At 41.2% G+C, this 26692-nt stretch overlaps 2 protein-coding genes across 9 annotated transcripts in view; one reads left to right on the top strand and one right to left on the bottom strand.

The window, feature by feature from the left end:
• WASF3 (WASP family member 3) overlaps positions 1–26692 on the bottom strand; it is a 168190-nt gene that overhangs the window by 41290 nt on the left and 100208 nt on the right. The window lies entirely within an intron of this gene.
• On the top strand, positions 23396–23612 carry LOC136323094 (mitochondrial import receptor subunit TOM5 homolog). Its single transcript, XM_066254905.1, has one exon. It carries the CDS (start codon positions 23396–23398, stop codon positions 23549–23551), a length of 156 nt encoding a protein of 51 aa, XP_066111002.1. The 3' UTR covers positions 23552–23612.

Below are 26692 nucleotides of genomic sequence, written 5' to 3'. Positions count from 1 at the left end.
GCACATATGAGGAAGCAATCAATGAACAACTAAGGTACCACAGGGAAGAACTGATGCTTATCATCTCTCTCTCTTCCTGCCTGTCTGTCCTATCTCGCTAAAAAAATAAAAAAAAATAAATCCCATGATGTCCACAAACACAGAGCAATTGCGGGGAGGGGGCACATAAAGACAGCACAGGTAAGCTAAAGAAGGGACAGACCACTGGCTCTGAAGCCATCAGCAGTCTGCTTCTAAATGCTTTGTGAGACGAGCCCAGGCATGAATTAGCTTTTAAATAATTTCTCAAAAGAGGGTTTTACAAGAGTTCAGGGTAAACATGAGATTTATGAGCTGAATGTTGACTTTGTATGTAATAAACACTTTTCCACTTTCATTTTGTTTATTCAGGATGAAATGTCACCCTTTCCCTATATTTTAGATTGTGACATGCCCAGAAACATGCCAGCCTGCCATCCCCCCGCCTACCAACCACATTTCTCTGTACCCACAATTGTTCAAACAAACCTCCTAATTACACACACATCACACAGAGGTCCTGCCAGAATGTCCAAAAACATTCAAAGTTAGTTAATAGCTTACCTGCTCTTTCCCTGATATCAGACACACGGTCATTACGGCACATGCGGGAACTCGAGTGGCTGTTTTCCACATGGGGAGTCTTGAAAACACTCTTACAGGATTCTCTCAACATTCTCAGTTACAAGTGCCCATACCCTGCTCTGACAACCACCCCTGCCAAAGGCCTTCACTTACCTATTGAAGACATCCCCTTCCAGTGCCACACTGACTACATGCCAGGTGCTGGGAGGCTCCACGCATCTGTGGCAGCCTTGCTGAGAATGCTAACCTGGAGACTTGCTTAAGATGTCACTACACTGCAAAAGGAAAAACTTAACTCTATACAGGTGTATAAACCACATCTTCTACTTTTGTATTCTGTTGCTTTCATATCTGGGGCCCTGCTGATGCTGCAGAGACTGCCTTATCAGGACTAGCTAATTCCATGAACTAGTAAACAACTCATAGGAGCTTGCTTTCCATATGCAAACCTATCATCCAGAGCCCTTGCCCCGCACCCTTCTCTGTGGAGCTCTCACACACAAGACCTCTGTCCCCACACATAATTACACAGGGCCAGGTACCAAACAACTAGGGACAACATCATGCCTGTTCAAATTATCCAAGCCAGCGGATCCCAAGCCTGCTTACCCTGCCTCACCTGTTCCTGCATGCCCAGTCCTAGTTCCCACCGCCACCAGCTCCTGACAGACCCTGGCTTCCCTGTGTATTCTATATACACACCTCTCCTTAGCACAGCCTTCATTTGGGCAGTGTGCCTGTCACTGCAGCATTTCAACTAACACTAATTAATTTAGCCTTCATTTCTCACTACATGACATCCTTACTTGGAGCTCCCTCATTTGTCAATATACAAACAGAGAAAAGACAGGCTGCTGTTCCTACAATTTTAGAAAAAGGACTTCATAGATCCTTTTAAAAATTCTATTCACCTACAATGACTTTTACGGCTTTCTAATTCAGTGTAAAGTACTCTTAACAGTTGTATTTTTTTCCCAGATAGCCTTTATTTTTAACTGATACAAATCTGTTTAAATAAACTGAACAGCTAGGAAGAGTTAAAGGAGAAAATATTGGGTCCATCATTACTCTTGAAAATGCTTTGCAGTAACAAAAACAAACGTAACAAACTAACCCAAACAGTCACCAGTGATAAAGGAATGCCTCTGGATTCCTTCATTGGGAAAAACTGTGTGAGCTATCCAAATCATTCTTTAAAGTCATGATATGCGCTAAGAAAAACCCAAAGATTGCTCATCAAACGTTTAAGAATTATTTGAGATTACATAAAGTATCAGCATTAAACCTGTAGTCTGTACAACTTTTCTGGGAATGTTTCAATTTAGAGAGAGACAACCTGATTCACATAACTGTGAACTATATTCCAGACACAGCTAAAACCAGGCCAGTCCTTCCCTAGGAATTTGAAAGTGGGACCGTGGTATCCAGCCTAGTTGCTGTCCTCCTGAACAACAGAGATAATTCTTCCACCACGTGAAATGGAGGTTGACAAAGTTAGTCAGCAGCATGAAATCAAAATGAAACAACTGAGAAAAATGGGCAGAGACAAGAGAAAGACAGTGACTCCCCAGTGGCTCTGCCCTCTTCCCCAGACTGCACAGCTGGCTGGGAGAGACGGCACCCCCACTTCACTAAGGGTTAGATCAGGGGTCCCCAAACATTTTACACAGGGGGCCAGTTCACTGTCCCTCAGACCGTTGGAGGGCCGGACTATAAAAAAACTATGAACAAATCCCTATGCACACTGCACATACCTTATTTTAAAGTAAAAAAACAAAACGGGAACAAATACAATATTTAAAATAAAGAACAAGTATATTTAAATCAATAAACTGACCAGTATTTCAATGGGAACTATGCTCCTCTCACTGACCACCAATGAAAGAGGTGCCCCTTCCGGAAGTGCAGTGGGGACCGCATAAGTGGCCTCAGGGGGCTGCATGCGGGCTGTGGGCCGTAGTTTGGGGACCCCTGGGTTATGGGGACCCCTGGGTTAGATCGTAGCCTGTCTGATGGCTCTCTCTTCCAGTCTCTTCTTAGTTCTCTGTTTCCTTTCACAATCACATCCTTGCAGATGTGATCCATCTTGGTGTCTGTTTCTCAAAGGACCCAGACAGATACAAGTGGCACTGAGTGGTCTAAGAAAACATGTAGTGGCCCTGGCTGGTTGGCTTAGTGAATAGAGCATTAGTCTGGAATATGGATGTCCCAGGTTCAGTTCCCACTCAGGGTATACAGAAGTGACCATCTGCTTCTCCCCCTTCTCTCTCTCTCCCTCCCTCTTCTCCTCCTGCAGCCAGTGGCTCAACTGGTCTGATCGTTGGCCCCAGGGTACTGAGGACAGCTTGGTTGATTAAGCATTGGCTCCAGATGGGGGTTACCGGGTTGATCCCAGTCAGGGTGCAAACGGGGAGTCTAACTCCCCACCTTTCACTAAAAAAAATAAAAAAAAAAAATCAAGTGGTAAGATGGGAATTGGACTTACTCTGTATACCACTCTGCAGGTTGTCTAGTCCTGACACAAGTCATGTATAACTGCCAAAGATTTCATTGTTAAGTGACCTGGAAGGTGTCCTGGTGGAGGAAAATGCCATGACACGCATAATAATGCAGACACGTGGAAGATACCTCAGGAAAAACACCTACAGAAACAAAAGTGGCTCTTTACCGCCAGGCTGTCCTGACGCCCTGCACAAGCATAATGAGATCCTGGAAGCTGTTAATAAGCAGTTCATAGCTAAGTGTAAGAAAGAACCTTAGAGCTTTCCTGGTAGGAACAAAGTGGTCCTCATCATGACCTGCAATGGCACTGCAGGCTGAGGACCCAATTACAGCATTCAGAATGTTTGACTGCTCAGTCCAAGGAAGCACTCTTTCTGGGTCCAGGCTGTGGTAAAAAAAACCTGGACTCCTGAAACGCAGGATAGGGACTTCTGGCGGGTGCCCATGATGACACCGATCCTCCAGGTCCTCTAGAGTGGCAAGCACACCAGAGGGCTAGAAGATGCTGCAGGGGCCTTTCCCCAGAATCAGCACTGGCTGCACACATCTCTTCCCGGGTGCCTCCTGATAACTAGTGCTGGACCTGATGAGGGAGGTGAGAGATGACAGAGATGACAACATGCCAACTGCATGGAAGGAGCAAGTGGTGGCACCTGGAGGCCTGGGTAAGACACGTACTCCTCACCGTGGGAGATAAACCCTGTGATAATGCAGGATCTGGTAACTACTGTGAAGTTTCTAGGGGCCCAGTGGTCAGAGGCATGCTAGGATATCCCCTCCTAAGTGAAAGATACATCTTACATCCCCCACCACAAAGAAGGAAGCATAGTGCCTGCTAGGTAAGGTCTCAGGAGCAACATTCCTAGAATACTGCTCTGCTCCACAGACAGATGACACAACAGCTGTCACCTTTGAGAGGGCAATCAAGGACTCTGCAGTAGGGCCAGGTGGGGGTGCGAGCAGCCTGGTACTGAAGCTGTCTGATCTAGTGAACCCTGGATGGTGCAAAGGTGTCAGCGGTGGGAAAAATCACAGGATGGGGCCCATGAAGAGCTTCACGGGGGTGGGGTTAAAATGTATGCCCCTGGGATTCCGAAGTCAAGCCATGCCATTGAAGCAGAGATTTACACACCCTTTAATAAAGCTTTTGGTGTATTACTGCGTACTGGTAGAGACACAGGGACTGAGCATCCAAGGTGTCCCATGATGAGCTGAGTCTGTTTGCCAAGGTATTAAGTTAAATAGCAGCATCGACTCCGAGATGAAAATGGTACATCCCAGATCAAACCAGAGCAAAAGGACTGTGAGTCACAAGAGCGGGAAGCCCAGATCTCTGAGCCAGCCAGCACAGCTGCGTGTGCCCTCCATGCCCTGTGCCACCAGCAGTAAGTTGGCTGTATACCCAGTTGAGCACAGTTCACAAGCAGGTCAGCTCGACACAGAGGTATGAGCTACAAATGAACCCAAGCTGGTGACAACAGTATTCAGGGGTGACCTGAAGACTGACAGTGCAGAGGAAAATTTGCCCTATGGACAGAGCTATAAGCAGCCCACCAGTCCACCCTACTCTGTGTGGACTGAGAAGTAGCCTGAGCCGGAAAGATACATGGGCAGCCCTCAATATCCTGGTTCTGTGGACAGGGGACTGGAAGACAAGGAACTAGAATATGGGACAAGGTCTGAGAAAAGGCAAGTGGGTGGAAACCTGGGAGTGGGCATGGTGTGAAGACTTTGGAGCGTACGTTAACCCCCACTGAGATGAATCCACCACAGAAGAAGCAGTGGACACAGTGTAGACAAGAATCACTAGCCTCTATCACTGGCCCTCCAGAACTGACCTGACGGGATCCCATGTCATCACATCTGACCAAGGGCCTACTTCACAGTGGGGGGTCAGGAGTGGGCCTGTCACGGTGGGTGGTCACACACCATACCACTCGGGGCATACTGAAGCAGCAGCTCGAGACACTCTGAAAGGATGGGTGCCACCCTTCACCATGCCTCTGTCTACGAAGTCAGAGACCGCTAGGTGGCGCAGTTCCCTAAGACACTGGGGTTTAGGAGCCAAGGGGTACACACAGGAGTGGTCCCACTTGTCATTGCCAAAAGCCCCATTTGAGGGGCTTGTGCTTCCATTCCCACCCATGGGACTCTGCAGGGCTGGCGTCCCAGACAGAAAAAGGACTCACTCTTGCTAGCAGCAAAGCCAGGGTCCCACTGATCTGCAAGTTCCAGTCTGGATGGTTCTCTGAACTCATTCTTTCAGAGACTAGAGAGTGAAGAGAGAAGTCTGCATACTTGCAGAGGAAGCTGACTGTGACCAGCAGGACAGCGAGTGGCATCTGCCACAAGGGGCCAGGCAGGATTGTGTATGGAGCCAGCAGGCCAATCTGGAATCTCTGCAGGTATGGCCCATCTTGGCATCTGTTAAAGGAAGGATCTGATACTTTACTGATCTCCAGTATTTTGGGTGTGCTGTGTATGTAAAGTGTGTGTGCATGTGTGTTCACGCATGTGCGTGCATGTGCTGTATCTGCAGACATGTCCTTGAGGGTCGTACTTATTATTGTAAACAGCGTTTCTCACAGTGGAGGCTGGTTCTCTGCACTGTTTCATGAGTTCCCTTATAGAGCAACTTGTTTGCTTCTACTGAGACCCCAGCACAGGTCGAAAAACCCATTTCTCACTGAAGAGTTTGGGTTTTGTTCTTACTATAGGAGCCCTAGGCAGATGACAAGCTATTTCGCAGGGCTGGTGAACAGTTTTTCTATTCAAGTTTTTTTTTGGGGGGGCTCTCTTTTTTAATGTGATAAAATATGCATAACATTTATTATTTTGGCCATTTTTAGTGTACAATTGACTGACATCAAGTATACTCATAATGTTAAATCATTACAAAAACTGTATCCAAGGCCTGACCTGTGGTGGTGCAGTGGATAAAGCATCGACCTGGAAATGCTGAGGTCGCCGGATCAAAACCCTGGGCTTGCCTGGTCAAGGTACATATGGGAGTTGATGCTTCCTGCTCCTCCCCCCTTCTCTCTCTCTCTCTCTCTCCCTCTCTGTCTCTCCCTCTCCTCTCTAAAATGAATAAAAAAAAAAAAAAAAATTAAACAAACAAACAAAAAACAAATACTGTATCCACTAAACAATAACACATTATTTCCCCCTCCCCACCACCCTCAGTTTCTAGCTACTTGTATTCTACTTTCTTTATGAAGCTGCCTACTCCAAGAACATCATATAAGTCAAATTATACAATATATGCTCTTTTGTGTCTGCCTTATTTTCCTTAATATAATGTACTCAAAGTTACTCCATGTTGTAACATATGTCAGAATTAATTTCATTTTCAAGTTGAATAACATGCCATTGTATGTTTATACCACATTTTGTTAACAAACAAACATACAATGAAATTGTTGATGAACATTTGGGTTGTTTCTACCTTTTGACTATTGTGAATAATGCTGCTATAAAAAGTAGTATACAAATATCTATTTGAGTCCCTGTGTTCCCTTCCTTTGAGCATATACCTAGGAGTGGAAGTGATGGGTTATATGGTAATTCTATGTTTAGCTTTTCTGAGAAACCACCAAACTGTTTTCCACATGGCTACATCACTTTACATTCCAACAATACACAAAGGTTTCCATTTCTTCATATCCTGGATTAATACCTGTTATTTTCCTTTTTTTTCTTTTCCCTTTAAAATTAATTTTAATTTATTGTGTTAACATGTTATATTGAGTGGGACACTTGAATCTATTCAACTTTTAGGGCTCCGACAACCCATTTTCAGAAATGAGGACTCAGTTCTGGCTCATGCCTCAGGCTGGTCCAAGGCACATTCCTCTCACAGTGGCAGGAACAGAGCCTCCAGCCCCCATTTCAGGGTTCGGCCTGTCTCAGCTCCCTTAGCTGCTCCCATTTATGGAGGAGTCGCCAATTCATCTTTCTCAGCACAGTGATGTTTTTAAAAGATGTAAACGCAGACACACGTGTTACATTCTATCCAGCACTTGTATATGTTCACAGCAATCAGAGGAGCAAGCTAATTTCTTTATCATGTCACTTGTGAGGAATCACTTTAGAATCTCTGGCCTCTGCTAGCTCCCTCTCCATTACTGTAACTCCACATTTCACTGTCGCCCTACCACTCCCCAATGCAGTCCTCAAATGTATTTGGAATGATAAACAGGAGCACTTATCAATTGTTGACTATGTACAGAAGAAACCCAAAAAAGAGAATAAAGTGACCAGCAGAGAATAAACAGAAAATACAGCAAAAATGTATACTCAACTCTGATTTATCTATCACCTAATCAAATAAGCCCATGAGTCTCTGTGCGCACTACTGACAGCTTCCTTGCTTTCTTTACAGGGGGTGGCAGGCTCACACAGAAACATATGCTGGGGAAAAAAAAAACCTAGATCCTAATAATATTATTACTTTAATTTTAATATTAATAAGGTACTTAATATTTTCTAATTTTATTAAGCCTGAATTTTTCTGAAGTTTTACTTGTGATGCAACTAAATGCCTGAACACTGACATGGACTTCTCTTTGAATTAAAGTCAAATGATTAAAAAGTTTCAGGCCCTGGCCGGTTGGCTCAGCGGTAGAGCATCGGCCTGGCGTGCGGGGGACCAGGGTTCGATTCCCGGCCAGGGCACATGGGAGAGGCGTCCATTTGCTTCTCCACCCCCCCCTCCTTCCTCTCTGTCTCTCTCTTCCCCTCCCGCAGCCGAGGCTCCATTGGAGCAGGGTTGGCCCGGGTGCTGGGGATGGCTCCTTGGCCTCTGCCCCAGGCGCTGGAGTGGCTCTGGTCGAGACGGGGCGACGCCCCGGAGGGGCAGAGTGTCGCCCCTGGTGGGCGTGCTGGGTGGATCCCGGTCCTGCGCATGCGGGAGTCTGTCTGTCTCTCCCCGTTTCCAGCTTCAGAAAAATACAAAAAAAAAAAAAGTTTCAAAATACTCTCAATGTGCTTTCTACTTTAAAGGAACTATTCTACCTTCCAAAACCTTAATCTCTCTCTGTTTTTTAATTCCATAGGCTAAAGCTCTTAAGTATTCCTATGACTTTACTAATTGAATTTTTCCCCTAAAAAAAAAGTTACAGAAACAATTCAACCAAGGTTTAAAACAGAATAAAGTTCTATGAATGTCCTTTCCCATATCCACACCTGTCCACATTGAACCATCTGGAAGGTCTCTTTGAGACAGTACTCATTTTAGCAATCCGAATAAACTGGTGCATTTTTCCAGATCTCTTATGGTTACCAATTTTCAGTTTAATTTCATTGTATTTAGAGGACATGCTCTGATTTTCTTTTTAAATTTGTTCAAAGTTGTTTTATGTCCCAGAAAATGGTTTGTCTTGGTGAATGTTCCAAGTACACTTCAGAAAAATGTGTGTTCGGCTGCAATAATTGATGACATTGCTGTGATCTTATCCGTAATAGATTTTTAGTATATTTGTTCTATGAATAATTGAGAAAAGCATTGAGGCTGCCAACAGTAACTGTGGGTCTGTCGAGTTCTCCCTTGAGTTCTGTTAGCTTTTATTTATGTTCTTTGAAGGTCTGTTGTTGAATATATACACACATTTAAGATTATTGTATCTCCTTGGTGATATGACCCTACTGTCACTATGTGATGGTCTGTTTGCTGCTGGTCATAATCACTATCCCAAAGTATACTTTGATATTAATGCAGCCATTCCTTCTTCTTTTGATCAGTGTTTGCATAATACAACTTTTTCCTTTTAACTTTCCCATGTCTCTATATTTAAAGTGGGTCTCTTTATTTAAAGTTGGGTCATGCTTTCTTATCTAATCTGACAGTCTGACTTTTAGTTGGTGTGTTCAGATCATTTGCATTCAATGTGATGTTGATATGGCAGAATTTAAACCTCCCATCTTTCTGGTGGTTTTCTATTTGTCTCGTCTGTTCTTTGCTCCATTTTGCCTCTTCTTAGTCTTCTTTTAATTATTTTTATATCACTTAATCTCCATAACTAGCGTTTAGTCACTTTTTGTTTTAAACTTTTTTTTTAGTGGCTGCTCCAGGTCTTAACATATATGTTAACCGTATCATAATTTATCTTGAAATAATACTAAACTACTTCCTAAAGTGCAAACAATGTAACTTTAGAATAGTATATTTGTTTCCCCCTCCCATGTTTTGTCCTGTTATCATGTATTATACTAGAGACTGACCCCACAATACACTGTTACTACTTTTAATCTTGAAAACCAATTATTGTTTAAAGTACTTAAAAAGAAGGGAAAATATGATGTTTATATTTAGTCTCATTTTTACCATATCAGGGTCTCTTCATTTCTTTGTGTAGATCCAAATTGCTATCTAGTACTACTGTCTCAAGGACTTCCCTTAACATTTCTTACAGTGCAGATCTCCCACCAAAAATTTCCCCACAGCTTCAGTTTGTCTAAAAAGTCTTTATTTTTAAAAGGTACTTTTGCTGGGTATAAAATACTAGATCAAAAGTTTTTAGCTTTTTTCCCCCTTTTTTCTCTTGGTACTTTAAAGATGTTATTTCACTGTTATTCTTATCTTTTTCCTTTGTAATGTTTCTTTTCACCAAGACTTTCCTCTTTATCCATGGTATTTCAGCAGCTTGGTTCTGGTGTTTATAGCATTGGAGAGGAAGTAAGTCTCATTTTGTTTATCTGGGTTTGTCTGCTTGGGGTTTTGGTGTTTGTTTTTTTTATTCTTGTATCTTTTTGTATATATATATATTTATTATTATTATTATTTTGCTTTCATTAATTTTGGTTAGTTTTCAGAAATGTTTCTTCAAGTATTTCTTCTGGACAGGTTTACCTTCTTTTCCTTTGGGTTTCCACCCAATTACATGTATGTTAGACCACTGATATTGTTCCATATCTTTAGAAATTCTGTTCCCTCCTCCTGTACTTTTCCCCCGTTTGTGAAATTGTTCCTTGTACAGAGTTCTTAAAGCACTTGTAAATTCCTAAGTGATAAGAGCACTAAGAGCATCTTTTGTTATAATATTTGGTCTTTGAACCTGATTCCTAACACCATGCTCCTAAATCTCTTAGAATTTCTGGGTATTACAAATGTCTTTTGTTCTAAAGAAGTGATTCTGGTGGGCTCCTGGAAGGAAACTGGTCACCAGAAAGACTGAGCCATAATTAAAGTTTGAAACTTTCTGTCCTACCCCCTATAGTCTGGAAAGGGCAGAGGGGCTGGGAATTGAGTCAATGATTGATCATGCCTACATGATAAAACCTCCATAGAAATCCCCAAAGTGTGGGGTTTTAGAGAGCTTACAGGTTGGTGAACACATCTGCAAACTGGGAGGGTGGTGTACCCCAACTCCACAGGAACAAAAGCTCCTGCGCTGGGAAGCCTTCCAGACTTTGTCCTAGGTACTTCTGCATCTGTACCCTTTACGATAGCCTTTATTAATGTAATAAACTGGTAAATGTAAATAAGTGTTGCCTGAGTTCTGGGTGCTATTCTAGAAAATGATCAAATCAAATCCAAGGGGGTTATGGAAACCCTGGTTTATAGCAGGTTGATCTGAAGTTAAGGTAACAGTCTGGGACTTATGATTGGCAGAAGTCTTGTGGGACTAAGCCTTTTTAGCATCTGAACTGAATTAAGTTATACTACACTGAGCTAATGTTACACAGACTTGCTTGATGTGGTGTCAGAAATGATGTGTTTTATGTGTAGTAGACGAGAAACAGGAGTAATGTAGTTTTTCCTATGCACTCTCCTTTTCTTTTCCTGCCTATTCATTTTCTTTCTTTTAATGTTTTGCTGACCTGAGTTTCAATTCCTTCCTCACTTCCTCAGCTTTGTCCAGTTTGCTAACAACCCAACTTACATTTTTCTGTTTCCAGCAGTTTCCATTTAACTTGTTTTAGGCTTTCATCTCTCTGTTGATATTCTCCATGGGACTAAGCATGTTGTCCACCTTTCCCACTGCGTTTTTACATTAATCATAGTTATTTTAAAGTCCGTCTGACAGTTCTCAAATCTGGGTTATCATTGAGCCTGATCCTGTTGATTGCTTTCTGGACAATGGGTTGTTTTTTCTGTGTCCTCTTTTTTTTGTCTGAATGCCTGACATCATTTGTGAAACAGTAGCAACTGATATACCTAAAAAATGGGCTTATAGGATCTTCTGGTATGACACTAATACTGGAGATTGAGTCAATCTACGCAGTGGTTTAACAGATGTGTTGCTATGAGTTAATATATCACAGCATTAAAATTCCCTTGTGATGGGGGGGGGTTACCTTGTGCCAGATGTGGGGTCTAGAATGCCAGATTTTCCTTAGTGTTCCTGCTCCACCCTGCGGTCCCTTCACACTGTGTCACAAAAGTAGTTCCTCACTACTTCACCTTCCAGCAAAGGACTGCTGTTGTTTTGTTTCTAGGTACAAGGTTCATGGTAGGAACAGAGAGGGTTCTCAGTTCTGGTCCAGCCTAAATCTTACAAAGGACCTATGGACCTCAGAATGAGAGCTCTTCAGCACCTGTGTCTCTCTCCCCCTGACAACTAAGCTCTGCCTTGTGTTTGTCTTGTCTCAGGTGGGAGTTTCCTGCCTCTCCTCAGCAGAAGCAGAACTCTGTTTTCTATCAATGAAAGATCATGGGCCTGAGAAGTTGTCCTGCTTTTGCTACCATGCTTTGCCCCAGAAGCAGAGGACCTTTGCTAGTTACCTAGGGCAGGAAGAAGGGTTTCCTAGCCCTCCACTGGAAGCAGCAAATCATGGGGGTAGAGGGTTTGCTGCCCTCCCAGCAATTTTAGTGTCATAGGAAGATGACACTGGGGAAGCAGATGCTACATTGTGCCTGTCCCCCAGTACAATTACCTCCTGTGTGGCTGTCTACCAAAGGAGGCTCTGTCTAGCCTCAGGGCTGCCTCTAGTACTTCTTATGAGCACCTGGCAGAGGTCTGAGGGGAAGAGCTTTGAGTGTGACCTCCCCTTGTCTCTGGGCTCCTGGTTTCTAAACTGATGTAACTCACAAACAACCTTTAAGAACTCATTTTACCAACTCCTGTGGTGGTCACCTGTTCCTCCCATGCTCTGCTAAACATAAAATAGCTCAAGTGCTCTGTTTCTCTTCAGGAGGGCTTGTTACTCTTTAGAAGTCAAGAAAAATTATTCCTTTTAGACCATCTGGCTTCGTCTCTTTCTTACTGATGGAAGCAATGTTCTTGCAACATTTTACATCCTGATTGGAACAGGAACTCTGCCATCATGGTAAGAACAAGAATATATCAGCTTCTTGTTAAGACTTTAAACTGCTAATTATATATATTCACAAAGAAAAGTAAACTGACATTGTTGATGAGTGAACATTTGAGCAAACCATTTTTGAAAGAGAAGAACACTACTATTGTATATATTAGTATAGGTAATAGCTAATTTTCACGCACAGAATATACTGCAGTGGGCAATATAAACTAAACTGAAACTTACAACTGCAATCATTCCCTAGTTTATACTGTGATTATAGAAAAGGCTAATGGGATGCAAAATAACCACTAACTGTATTAAGTCCTTATTACATAGTTTATAGTACCCATAGATCTAGTTGACTCTACAAAACTGACTGAACAGATTTTGAGGATGGACTTCCCTCTCTATTATTCAGCCTCAAAGATTACTCTGTGAGTTCTGAGAGCATGAACAGTTCACAGAACCTGACAGGGTTAATGATTCTGTCTCTTCTGTTCTTGACATGCTTGCTAACCTTTGCTCTGATTGCTGTGTGCCCGACAATGAGAGCACAGTGCATGGCAGAGCCAAACCACACAGTACAGACGGTATTACACAAACCAGACTAAATGTGTGCAGACTGAAGATGTCTGACTTTAATCATGCTGACTTGTATGTACTTTTGAACTCAGAGTACAAGTGATCCGAGCAGAAGTGGTCGAGTGTTGTCCCTGTATCCATACAAAGCCAGTGACACAATGCTGCCTAAGCCCCTTTCTTTGACTTCCTGCTGTGCCATTCTTATTTTGAAAGGCAAAGGCCACATCGGCTCAGCCCAGTTTTACAGCACCCCACTTGCCTACTGACAGTCCCCAGAAGTTATTCACCAGTAAGAATACATTGCCACAACCAAAGAAGAGTCTAGGCCTCCTCAACTCCCAGCCTGTCACATTACCTCATACAGCTGCACTGCTTCCCCTCCTCTTACAGCTAAGTTTCAAGTGACAGTTGTGATGCAGCCAGGGGTTTACTCAACAATGTGTCATTACAGTAAGTGCTGACATTTTTCTATTTAGAGCATGGCCCATATGTACTGGAAGATGGACAGAAAGGCAGAGTGAAACAAGCCTGAATTAGGAGTGGGGACCTAACACTTTCTGACCGTGTGCAGGTTCTGTCATTGAGGTGGGCCTCACTTTCCTCTTTTGTAAGACATATTTGCTTCCTCAGTTTCCCTCCAACTTTTACAGGCTTTGTTTCCTTTCAGTTCAATATTCAGCCAGATTTCAGAAACTACCATATTGAATTCACCCACTCTTCAAACAGTCCATGCTTCTTTATTATGCTTTAGCTAGTGGAAGCACAAAGAACAGACAAAATAAAACAAAACCCTTTTCCATTAAAGAATTAATGGTTTAATAAGATAGACACATAAAGTTACAATCACTGTGATAAGCATTACATGAAAGGTATTCCTCATATCTTGGAAATGAGAACACAGCGAGACAGGCTCGAGTGGGGCAGGGGCCGGCGCAGAGCCTGAGTAGTACGTCTGGCACATAGAAGCCATGCAACAATATTAGAGATGGAAGAATGGAGTTCCTGCTAAAGGCTTACAAGTAGTAGTCAATCAGTTTTTTTAAATCATCTCTGGGATTAGAGGAAGGAAAGGGATGAGAGAAGGTAGAGGAGGGTAGAAGGGGGTATATGGTGATGGAGGGAGACTTGACTTGGGGTGGTGAACACATAATGCATTATACAGATGATGTGTTATAGAATTGTGCACCTGAAGCCTGTGTAATTTTATTAACCAATGTCACCCCAATAAATTCAATAAAAATAAATAAATAAAAATAAATTATCTGGTCTTTGCTAAATATCCTTGGAAACTAAGTAATAACTATCCTGAGGGAAAAAACAGATTTATGTCTATGGGATAACATAATGATATAGCTGAAACCTCTGTCAACTTTTGGAGGACGTTTAAAGATAAGAAGTGGCCCTGGCCGATTGGCTCAGTGGTACAGCGTCGGCCTGGTGTGCAGCAGTCCCGGGTTTGATTCCCGGCCAGGGTAGACAGGAGAAGCACCCATCTGCTTCTCCGCCCCTCCCCCTCTCCTTCTTCTCTCTGTCTCTCTCTTCCCCTCCCGCAGCCAAGGCTCCACTGGAGCAAAGCTGGCCCAGGCGCTGAGGATGGCTCTGTGGCCTGTGCCTCAGGCGCTAGAATACCTCTGGCTGCAACAGAGCAGCGCCCCGGATGGGCGGAGCATCACCCCCTGGTGGGCGAGCCCGGTGGATCCCAGTTGGTTGGGCACATGTGGGAGTCTGACTGCCTCCCCGTTTCCAACTTCAGAAAAATACAAAAAAAAAAAAAAAGATAAGAACTAATCATCTAATCATTTGTCTTTTGTGGGCTACAAAATGGCACAAGACATTGCAGGTGGAAACTAATGTCTGGTTCCAATGGACAAGTCAGAGATTAGGCACCTACATTGAGATTTCTCTCCACCAAGGTTTTCACCATTGGCTCCTGTCTTACGTTTCTCTGCTGTAGAAAGAAACGTCTAAACCAGTAAAGGTAAAGAAAAACAATCCATCATGAGTGGAAATACAGGAAAGGGGGAGCTTGCTAAATACAATGCTGGGTCTATCCTGGTAATAATGAAGAAGGGGGACAGCGGCTCTAAAAACAGCTGCTGTTCTACAATCTTCCACTATTTATTTCTATGCAGCTCTACTTAAATCTGTTTTATATGCCTTTGTTTGTTGTTTTTTATAAAACGTGGACACAAAGAAAAGATCTGAGAGACAGATGAAAGAAAGCAGAGGACTGAAACTTGTAAGGTGGAATCAGCCTCGAACATCGTTCACTGTGTATTTATTGGTTAACATACAGTTGGGGGTGCGCCAGTCTATGTTATTTTTATTTTCTAAATATCAACTGTAATCTTTAAATTATGCACTTCTCCATTTTTCCCGGAACACTAGGTGAAGGACAGGACAAATGCTTTAGACAGTCTTAATCATAAACAAGACATCTGTTTCTTGTGGTGTGCCTCCAAGATTCCTGTGTGTCTGCATGCAAAACAGCACAGGCCAATGTCTTGTCATTCTCAAGACTCCTTCACCTTCTCACGCCCTCCAATAACTCCTGCTCTGGGTTTATGTCAGTGCACAATTAAAATTCCTTCATTTGCTGTGCATAAAAATGTACTCTAATGCATATACTACCAGGAACCTCTGAGATGCTTTTACCAGGAATCACTGTCCTTTCTTTCCCGTTTTAACTAGATAAAACCAGCTATTTAATAAAATAATAAAGTTTTTAGATAAATGGAACCTGAGAGAGCTAAACTAACTTCATTTTACACTCAGAGATTAATACAAAGAGATAAAAAACCTCCCATCTTACATGTAGATTTGCCAAGGGTGAGTCAACACTAGAATCTCAACCTGACTTCCACTAGTGCTCTGCCCTCACATCTTGAATTGTAAATATTCCCCCACAACCTCTATTTGCAAATACAGGGTGGGGCAAAGGTAGGTTTATAGTTGTTCGTATGGAAAATAACACAATAATTAATAACTAGTAATAACAAGAATAAACTCCATGTTTCACGAAGTCACAAATGTAAGCCTACTTTTTGCCCTACCCTGTGAACCAACAAGCCAAGGCGACTTCATTTCTGTGTCGTATCAGGATATAAAGGGAGCCAATGCAGCAAAAATCGTGTACCTCAGTGTTCAAAGGAATCTCTGATTTATAACATGAGGTTTCTATTTTATTCTCTCTCCTTCCTTCTGTCCCTCCCAATACTTTTTTAAACTTATTTTTATTAATTTTAATGCAGTGACATTGATAAATCAGGGTACATATGTTCCGAGAAAACATCTCCAGATTATTTTGACCTTTGATTATGCTGCATACCCCTCACTCAAAGTCAAATCGTCCTCTGTCACCTTCTATCTGGTTTTCTTTGTGCCCCTACCCTCCCTCCACTCCCTCCCTCTCCTTCGCCCCCTCCCCACCCCTCCACCCCACTCCCTGTTACCATCACATTCTTGTCCATGTATCTGAGTCTCATTTTTATGTCCCATCTATGCATTGGTTCATATTGTTCTTAGTTTTTTTTCTGTTTTACTTATTTCACTCCATATAATGTTATCAAGGTCCATCCATGTTATTGTAAATGATCCGATGTCATCATTTCTTATGGCTGAGTAGTATTCCATAGTATATATGTACCAAAGCTTTTTAATCCACTCGTCCTCTGACGGACACTTGGGCTATTTCCAAATCTTCGCTATTGTGAACAATGCTGCTATAAACATGGGGGTGCATTTGTCCTTCTGGAACCATTCTATGGTGTCCTTGGGGTATATTCCTAAAAGTGGGATGGCTGGGTCAAAAAGCAGTTCGATTTTCAATTTTTTGAGGAATCTCCATACTGTTTTCCACAGAGGCTGCACCAGTCTGCGTTCCCACCAGCAATGCAGGAGGGTTCCCTTTTCTCCACATCCTCGCCAGCACTTATTCTGTGTTGTTTTGTTGATGAGCACCATTCTAACCAGTGTGAGGTGATATCTCATTGTGGTTTTAATTTGCATTTCTCTAATGTTTAATGCTGTTGAGCATTTTTTCATATGCCTATTGGCCATCTGTATATCCTCTTTGGAGAAGTGTCTATTCATTTCTTTTGCCCATTTTTTGATTGGATTGTTTGTCTTTCTGGTGTTGAGATTTACAAGTTCTTTATAAATTTTGGTTATTAACCCCTTATCAGACATACTGTCAAATATGATCTCCCATTGTGTAGTTTATCTTTTTATTCTGTTCTTATTGTCTCTGGCTGTGCAAAAGCTTTTTAGGTTGATATAGTCCCATTTGTTTATCCTGTCTTTTATTTCCCTTGCCCGTGAAGATAAATCAGCAAATATATTGCTGTGACAGATGTCAGAGAGCTTACTGCCTATGTTTTCTTCTAAGATGCTTATGGTTTCACGTCTTACATTTAAGTCTTTTATCCATTTTGAGTTTATTTTTGTGAATGGTGTAAGTTGGTGGTCTAGTTTCACTTTTTTGCAGGTTGCTGTCCAATTTTCCCAACACCCTTTGTTGAAGAGGCTGTCTTTACTCCACTGTATTTCCTTACCTCCTTTGTCAAATATCAGTTGTCCATAGAGCTGTGGGTTTATTTCTGGGTTCTCTGTTCTGTTCCATTGATCTATGTGCCTGTTCTTACGCCAGTACTAGGCTGTTTTGAGTACAATGGCCTTGTAGTATAACTTGATATCAGGAAGTGTGATACCTCCCCCTTTATTCTTCTTTTTTAAGATTGCTGAGGCTATTCGTATTCTCTTTTGGTTCCATATAAACTTTTGGAATATGTGATCTATATCTTTAAAGTATGTCACTGGTATTTTAATTGATATTGCATTGAATTTATAAATTACTTTGGGTAATATAGACATTTTAATGTTTATTCTTCCTAACCATGAGCATGGTATATGCTTCCACTTGTTTATACCTTCCTTGATTTCTTTTATCAATGTTTTATAATTTTCCGAGTACAAGTCTTTAGTCTCCTTGGTTAAATGTACTCCTAGGTACTTTATTTTTTTGGTTGTAATAGTGACGGGAATTATTTCCTTAATTTCTCTTTCTGATTGTTCATTGTTGGTATATAAAAATGCCTCTGACTTCTGAGTATTAATTTTATATCCTGCCACCTTGCTGAATTAATTGATCAGGTCCAGTAGTTTTTTGACTGAGACTTTAGGGTTTTCTATATATAATATCATATCATCTGCAAATAATGATAGCTTTACTTATTCTTTTCCAACTTGAATGCCTTTTATTTCTTCTTCTTGTCTGATTGCTGTGGCTAGGACTTCCAGGACTATGTTGAATAAGAGTGGTGAAAGGGGGTACCCCTGCCTTGTTCCTGATCTTAAGGGGATTGCTTTTAATTTTTGCCCATTGAGTATGATGTTGGCTGTGGGTTTGTCATAGATGGCTTTTATCATGTTGAGGTATGTTCCCTGTATTCCCACTTTGCTGAGAGTTTTGATCATGAATGGGTGCTGGATTTTATCAAGTGCTTTTTCTGCATCTACTGAAATTATCATGTGGTTTTTCTCCTTCCTTTCATTTATGTGATGAATAACATTGATAGATTTGAATATTGTACCAGCCTTGCCTCCCCAGAATAAATCCCACTTGATCATGGTGTATGATTTTTTCCATATATTGTTGGATCCGGTTTCCTAACATTTTGTTGAGGATTTTAGCATCTATATTCATCAGGGATATTGGCCTATAATTTTCTTTCTTTGTGTTGTCTTTGCCTGGTTTTGGAATCAGAATTATGCTCGCCTCATAAAAGAAGCTTGGACGTCTTCCTTCCTCTTCAATTTTTTGAAATACCTTGAGAAGGATAGAAGTTAGTTCTTCTTTGAATATTTGGTAGAATTCACTTGTGAAGCCATCTGGCCCAGGACTTTTCTTTGTTGGGAGTTTTTTGATAATTGTTTTGATCTCATTTGGTGTAATCAGTCTGTTTAGGTTTTCTGATTCTTACAGACTGCTTTTTGGAAGATTGTATGTTTCAAGGAATTTGTCCATTCCATCTAGGTTGTCCAGTTTTTTGGCATACAGTTCTTCATAGTATTTTCTTACAATCCTTTGTATTTCTGTTGTGTCAGTTGTTATTTCTCCCCTCTCATTTCTAATTTTATTTATTTGAGTCCTCTCTCTCTTTTTCTTGGTGGGTCTAGTTAAAGGTTCATCAATCTTGTTTACCTTTTCAAAAAACCAGCTCCTAGTTTCATTGATCCTCTGTATTGTTTCTTTAGTCTCTATGTCATTTTTTTCTGCTCTGATCTTTATTATTTCCTTCCTTCCACTACATTTAGGCTTTACTTGCTGTTCTTTTTCTAGTTCCTTTAGGTGCAGGGTTAAGTTGTTTATTTGAGCTTTTTCTAGCTTCTTAAAGTGTGCCTGTAGTGCTATGAACTTCCCTCTCAGTGATGCTTTTGCTGTGTCCCATAAATTTTGAGTTGTTGTATGCTCGTTATCATTCGTTTCTAGGAATTTTTTTATTTCTTCTTTGATCTCATTCTTAATCTACTCATTATTTAACAACCTGCTATTTAGTTTCCATGTGTTTTGAGAATTTTTGAGCTTTTCTGTTGTGGTTGATTTCTAGTTTCATGCCATTGTGATCAGAGAAAGTGTTTGATATGATTTCAATCTGCTTAAATTTGTTGAGACCACTTTTGTGCCCTAACATGTGGTCTATCCTAGATAATGTACCATGAGCACTTGAAAAGAATGTATATTCTGCTGCTTTAAGGTGAAAGGTTCTGTAGATATCTATTAAATCAAGTTGATCTAGTGTGTCCAATAAGTCTGCTGTTTCTTTGTTAATTTTCTTTCTTGAGGATCTATCTAATGATGTTAGTGGGGTATTAAAATCCCCTACTATTATAGTGTTGCTGTTGATCTTGCTCTTTATATCCATCAAAGTCTGCTTTATATATTTAGGTGCTCCTATATTAGGTGCATACATATTTATAATAGTTATATCATCCTATTGGATTGCTCCCTTTATCATTATGTAGTGGCCTTCTTTATCTCTTACTATATTCTTTGTTTTAAAGTCCATTTTGTCTGATATAAGCATTGCTACCCCAGCTGTTTTTTCATTTCCATTTGCATGAAATGTTTCTTTCCATCCTTTTACCTTCAACCTATGTGCATCTTTTGTTTTAAGGTGTGTCTCTTGTAGACAGCATATGTACGGGTCCTGTTTTCTTATCCATCAGCTACCCTGTGTCTTTTCATTGGATCATTTAATCCATTTACATTTAGGGTTATTATTGACATGTAGTTGTTTATTGCCATTTTATTCTTTAAAGCTGTATTCCTCTTTTGCTATATTCTTTTCCCATTTTGATCTGTTTACACCATGCCCCTTAACATTTCCTGCAGCATTGGCTTGGTTGTAATGAATTCCTTGAGTTTTTTTTTTTGTCTGGGAAACTTTTTATTTCTCCTTCAATTTTAAATGATAGCCTTGCTGGATAAAGTAGTCTTGGTTGTAGGTTCTTGTTCTGCATTACTTTGAATATTTCTTGCCATTCCCTTCTGGCTTCAAGTGTTTCTGTTGAGAAGTCAGATGTCATCCTTATGGGGACTCCTTTGTAGGTGATAGCCTTTTTTTCTCTCACAGCTTTTAATATTTTCTCTTTATCACTTAGCTTTGGTATTTTAATTATGATGTGTCTTGGTGTAGGTTTCTTTGGGTTTCTTTTTAGTGGAGTTCTCTGTGCTTCTTGAATTTGTGAGAGTTTCTCCTGCATTAATTTAGGGAAGTTTTCAGATATGATATGATTGAACAAAGCCTCTATCCCTTGTTCTTTCTCTTCTTCTTCAGGAACCCCTATGATGCAGATGTTATTTCTCTTTATGTTGTCACAGAGCTCTTTAAGAGTTTCCTCAGACTTTTTGAGTCTCTTTTCTTTTTTCTTCTCTGCTTTCATGCCTTCATTCCAGTTGTCTTCCAACTCCCTGATTTGATCCTCAGTTGTATCGATCCTGTTTTTAATTCCTTCCATTGTGGTCTTCATTTCTGATATTGTATTTGTCATCTCCGACTGATTCTTTTTTAATATTTCAATATCCTTTTGAATACTTGCTATTTCTTTATTTAGGTATTCGTGATGACCATCCATTGTTGTTCTAAGATCCCTAAGCATCCTTACAATCATTATTTTAAACTCTGCATCCGGAAGTTTGATTATTTCCATATCACTCAGTTCATCTCCTGAAGGTCTCTCTTGTGGTTTCATTTGGATTGCACTTCTTTGTCTTCTCATTGTGCCTACCCAGGGTGTTTTCTTTGTAGAATTGGTTGAGTCTAGGCTTGGTGTTGTCTGCCTCTAGTTTTTACTTGTGTTGTTTCTAAGTCTTCTTGCGTTGGCATCAGCTATTATTTGTAATCCACTTTAGGATTTGGGCCGCTTTGAAGTCTTGATTTGTTTGTTTTCTTTTTTTTTTTTTTTTTTTGCAATTTTCTGAAGCCGGAAACAGGGAGAGACAGTCAGACAGACTCCCGCATGCGCCCGACCGGGATCCACCCGGCACGCCCACCAGGGGGCGACGCTCTGCCCACCAGGGGGCGATGCTTTGCCCATCCTGGGCGTCGCCATGTTGCGACCCTCCTGGGTATCGCCATGTTGCAACCAGAGCCACTCTAGCGCCTGGGGCAGAGGCCAAGGAGCCATCCCCAGTGCCCGGGCCATCTTTGCTCCAATGGAGCCTTGGCTGTGGGAGGGGAAGAGAGAGACAGAGAGGAAGGCGCGGCGGAGGGGTGGAGAAGCAAATGGGCGCTTCTCCTATGTGCCCTGGCCGGGAATCGAACCCGGGTCCTCCGCACGCTAGGCCGACGCTCTACCGCTGAGCCAACCGGCCAGGGCTATTTGTTTTCTTAACAGATAATTGTCTTGTTTGCTGATCTCAGCAGGGGGCTTATTTGAAACTGTATCCAGGAATGCGGTGGGTGTGACCTGAGGCTCTGAAGTCCTCTTCTGCCAGTTAATCTCTCCGGAGGTGGGTTGCTTTCTCAGCTTCAGTAGGGGGAGGTGTATCTCAGATCTCCAAGGAGACCTGAGTTACTGCCCCTCCTCCCCACTTCTTGTTTTCAGCTGTGTCTTGTTGTGCTGATTGGAGCTGGAGAGATGTCTGTATCTCTGTGACCTGGAAGTACTTTTGTATTTTGCTTTGTGGAAGGATCAGCCCCTCCCCCAGTTATGGCCAAGTCTAGCACTGAATGAGTCAGCTTTTTATGTCATCACCCATATTCCTCTCCCTCTCACCATCCGTCTCTCTCTTTCTCCTCTTTTTGGAAGACAAGCGGGCCCTTTCAACACACCTTGTTCCCTGGTCGCCAGGTAAGTGGCTGTGAGCAGTATTTACTGCTCTTTTCCTTGGAATTGAGAGCCCAGCCTCACCCCCCCCCATTCCTGTAAGCAGGGGAGATTCAGGCGCTCCCTTCCAGGTTTGTTGTGGCTTCTTCTTTGCTTCTTGATTTTTGAAAGCTGTTCTTGTAGTCCAGACTTTGGTTTTCACACTGATTGTTCATAAATTAGTTTATAATCTAGTTTGGTGGTGTGAGCTGGGAGTCTGTGCATCTGCCTACTCCACTGCCATCTTCAGGTCCTGTCCCTTCCAATATGGAACTGTCTAAACCCTTGACCATCTGCCATGAGTGGTCGACTCTGACTAAAAAAGGAATAAATTGATCTACATTTCTAAAGTTCTGCTTATAAAAGATATTTTATTATTTTATTAAAGAGTGGTTTTGTCTGGTCCCCCAAATCCTGAGCCTGCCTTGTTGCTGTGTGCATAAGCTTCAGACCTCTAAATCTTACTCTGTTCTGTACTTTGATATATATGACTTTTGCATCATGACTGGTTTTGGGTTACCCACTGTAGAATCCCACATGTGTGTGTCCTTCCCAGGCTAGCCCAGGGAAGCATTCTACTCACCAAGATTCAGCTTGACACCTGGTAAACTAAAATTCCATTTGATATCTGCCAGGAGCTGTGCATATAAGACTTTGAGTACATACTTAGTCTCTAAGAAGATTTAGGGACATGCTGCTGTGTGTGGTTACGGTGAAGAAAACTACACTTTTAACATGATCTCTGGGTCAAGAGAAAGGGACCATCTCCTTTTCCTTTGACTTAGAATGATAATTAATTTATTGTTTTTTTCAGGCCCTAGCAATGGTAAGCATATTTTTCAATTAAAATGAAACATTGATAAGAACTACAGTATAATAAGTATGTGTGATATTAGCTCATTTACAGAAAATCATGGCCAAAGTATGTAATTTGTACTGGAGGATTAAAAAACAAGAAACAAATCTAAGTAAAGAGAATAAAGTGATGCTTATCTTTAAGTTTTAAATCCCACCCCCATAATGACAAAAATAAATCTGTATTTAAAATACCGACAACAGTGCGGCAGGTGGAACACGTTGGGAAAGTGCCGCGATGTTCCGTATTGAGGGCCTCAAGCCAAAGCTGGACCCAGAGGAAATGAAATGGAAGATGCGCGAGGATGTGATCTCCTCTAAACAGAACTTCCTCATCTATGTGGCCCTGCTGCGAGTCACTCCTTTTATCCTAAAGAAAGTGGACAGCATATAAAGATTGGACATCACATGTGAACACATGATATGAAGAACTTGGTTCCAGTTTCTTCTCTGCAAATGAAAAGGCCCAGAAGGATGTAGGATACTCTTTGATTGAATGGACATAAAACTTCTACTTGTTCAGACCAAGTTTGGTTGTGGTAACTGACTTTCATAGCTAAAACAGAAAACTATTTGGGAAGTATGAAAGACATTTTGGGGTCATAGTACACCCTTATGTCTGTGATTTCAGCCTCCGTGAATGTTGATATAATTGTAAATAATGTCAAATTCAATTTTCTAGCAAGTACTAATTCTATAAGGGACTATGTCTGCAGTGGCCCTGTCTTGTCAGTCATTTCTGTTGACCTTTTTACTTCTGTCTGGAGTATATTTGTCGAAGAGCTCCTTATGATTAGTAGTTATGTTTTATGGAAGCCAGCACACAACCACAAGAACATTTAAGCACAGGACCATTAGTCTTTATTTTTAATAAATGTACCAATTAGGAAAAAAAAATACTGACAACAATACTAGAGGAATATAAATGACAGATAATCTCCAAAGTTAAAAGGCAATAGGATCAGATTAAAGGAAGTAAAAGCCAAACATATGACAGAGAGGACATGGCCATCAGTGTACAGGTACCAACCAAGAGATAAGAAGTTGTCCCATCTTCCTAGCAACAGGATAGTGGAATAAAAAGACAATTTTCCCCTTACCAAACTAGCAAAAATTTAAGTGTGATTCTATCAGGTGTTGGAAAGATAAGGAATTAGTAGAGTTGTTTGATGGACATGTAAATACCATCAAATTGCCCTTCCGAGGGGTAATATCTAATAAAACTAAGAATAACATATCCCTAATATTTCCACTTTTAATCTGAGAAAAACATGCATAAGGATTCATGTACAAGAATGTTCACTGCAGTACTTTTCATCAGGGTGAAAAACTGGACATGACTACCAACAGCAGAAAAGCAGTTGTTAAAAGCAATGAGCTGGCCCTGGCTGGTTGGCTCAGTGATAGAGCATCGGCCTGGCATGCAGAAGTCCCGGGTTCGATTCCTGGCCAGGGCACACAGGAGAAGTGCCCATCTGCTTCTCCACCCCTCCCCCTCTCCTTCCTCTCTCTCTCTTCCCCTCCTGGAGCCAAAGCTCCATTGGAGCAAAGATGGCCCGGGCGCTGGGGATGGCTCCTTGGCCTCTGCCCCAGGCGCTAGAGTGGCTCTGGTCACAACAGAGCAACACCCCGGAGGGGCAGAGCATCGCCCCCTGGTGGGCAGAGCGTCACCCCCTGGTGGGCGTGCCGGGTGGATCCCGGTCGGGCGCATGCGGGAGTCTGTCTGACTGTCTCTCCCCGTTTCTAGCTTCAGAAAAATACAAAAAAAAAAAAAAGCAACGAGCTAAATATTGCTGACCTGTGTTGGTGCAGTTGATAAAGCATCAACCTGGAATGGAATATTCAGGTCATTAGCCTGAAACCTCAGACTTGCCTGGCCAAGGCACATACAAGGAACAACTACTATGACTTGATGCTTCCTGTTCCTCCCCTTCACCCTTTCTCTCTCTCCTCTCTCTAAAAATCAATAAATATAAACAACAAAAAGGTCAACAAGCTAAATATATATGAAGTGATCTCCAAAAAACAGCGATGCGTAAAAAGCAAATTTCAGAGTTACAGTATACTCTGTGCAAAATTACTACATATTTCCTGTGTGTATGTGTGCATACATGTATGTGCGCACGCACACACACACACACAAAAAAAAAAAATTGGGAAGAAACATCCCAAATTCATAACAATGGTTACCTCTGTGGATGATGGGTAGATATGAGAGTCAAAGGGTACTTTACTCTCCAATGTGTTTCAAGTTTTTAACGAAGAATATACACAGGAATTACCTGTGTAATTTTTGTTTTAATTTAGTGCAAACAACTAGAAAATACTAGATATATCAATAGCAAACCATTACAGAAGAAAAAACTAATAGCAAAGGGAAAAAACGTTTATTTTTTTAAAATAAAGGCAGTAATAGTGAACATACAATATAATTACAATAAATGTTTATGGATGAACTTACCTATTAATATAATAGCTAAGATTTATATAATATGCAAAACACTTAGGTGTTTCACATAAATTATTTAATTATTAAAGAATGAGATAAAAACTATTAATATTTCCATTCTACAGGGAAAAAACTAAGGCACCAAGGGTTAAGTAAACTTGACCAACACATTATAACAAGTTTTTTGAAGAGTCTGAAGTCAAAACCAGGCACACTAGACTTGGGGTCATTGTTCTTACCCATACAAACTCACTTAAAAAGAAAACAACAGCTAAATATTCAAAAGCACATCTAAAACAAAACAACCAGGAAGGATGAAAATAAAAACAAAAAATCTAAATATATACTAGGCTAATGCTAACAACAAAAAAGAACAGGTAAGGCAATGTTAATATGACACAATAGAAACTCAAGTAAAAAGCAACTTAATAAATGAAGGCAAAGACACATTTGATACTGAGAACGTTAATTTTTTTTTTGTAGAAGACCCAACATTCTTATCTCAGAAATAAGAAAAAAAATCAAAATCTGAACTTTACAATTAGCAAGGTTTAACTGATAATATTTTTAAATTTGTACAATGGGAGAATGTATTCATTTCAAAATTACATGGAAAACTGTTTAAACATGGCCATGAATTAGGCAATACAAAAGGTCAACAAATTCCAAAAAGTTAGAATTACACAGAGTAAGTGCAACACAATTAAATAAAAAATGAACTGCCTGACCAGGTGGTGGCGCAGTGGATAGAGCGTTGGACTGGGATGCAGAGGACCTGGGCTCAAGACCCCGAGGTCGCCAGCTTGAGTGAGGGCTCATTTAGTTTGAGCAAGGCTTACCAGCTAGAGCTCAAGGTTGCTGGCTCGAGTAAGGGGTCACTTGGTCTGCTGTAGCCCCCCAGTCAAGGCACATATGAAAAAGCGATCAATGAACTAAGGTGCCACAACGAAGAATTGATGTTTCTCATCTCTTTCCCTTCCTGTCTGTCTGTCCCTAGTCCCTATCTGTTTCTGTCTCTGACTTTGGGGGAAAAAAAAAGAAAGAACGAACGAACCATCTAATTAAAAAGGAGATATAGGTAAGTTT

The sequence above is a fragment of the Saccopteryx bilineata genome, chromosome 2, assembly GCF_036850765.1.
Source record: "Saccopteryx bilineata isolate mSacBil1 chromosome 2, mSacBil1_pri_phased_curated, whole genome shotgun sequence".
NCBI lineage: Eukaryota > Metazoa > Chordata > Mammalia > Chiroptera > Emballonuridae > Saccopteryx > Saccopteryx bilineata.
The sequence above is the reverse complement of the archived record's forward strand: the minus strand, read 5'-3'. Positions and strand labels throughout refer to the sequence as shown.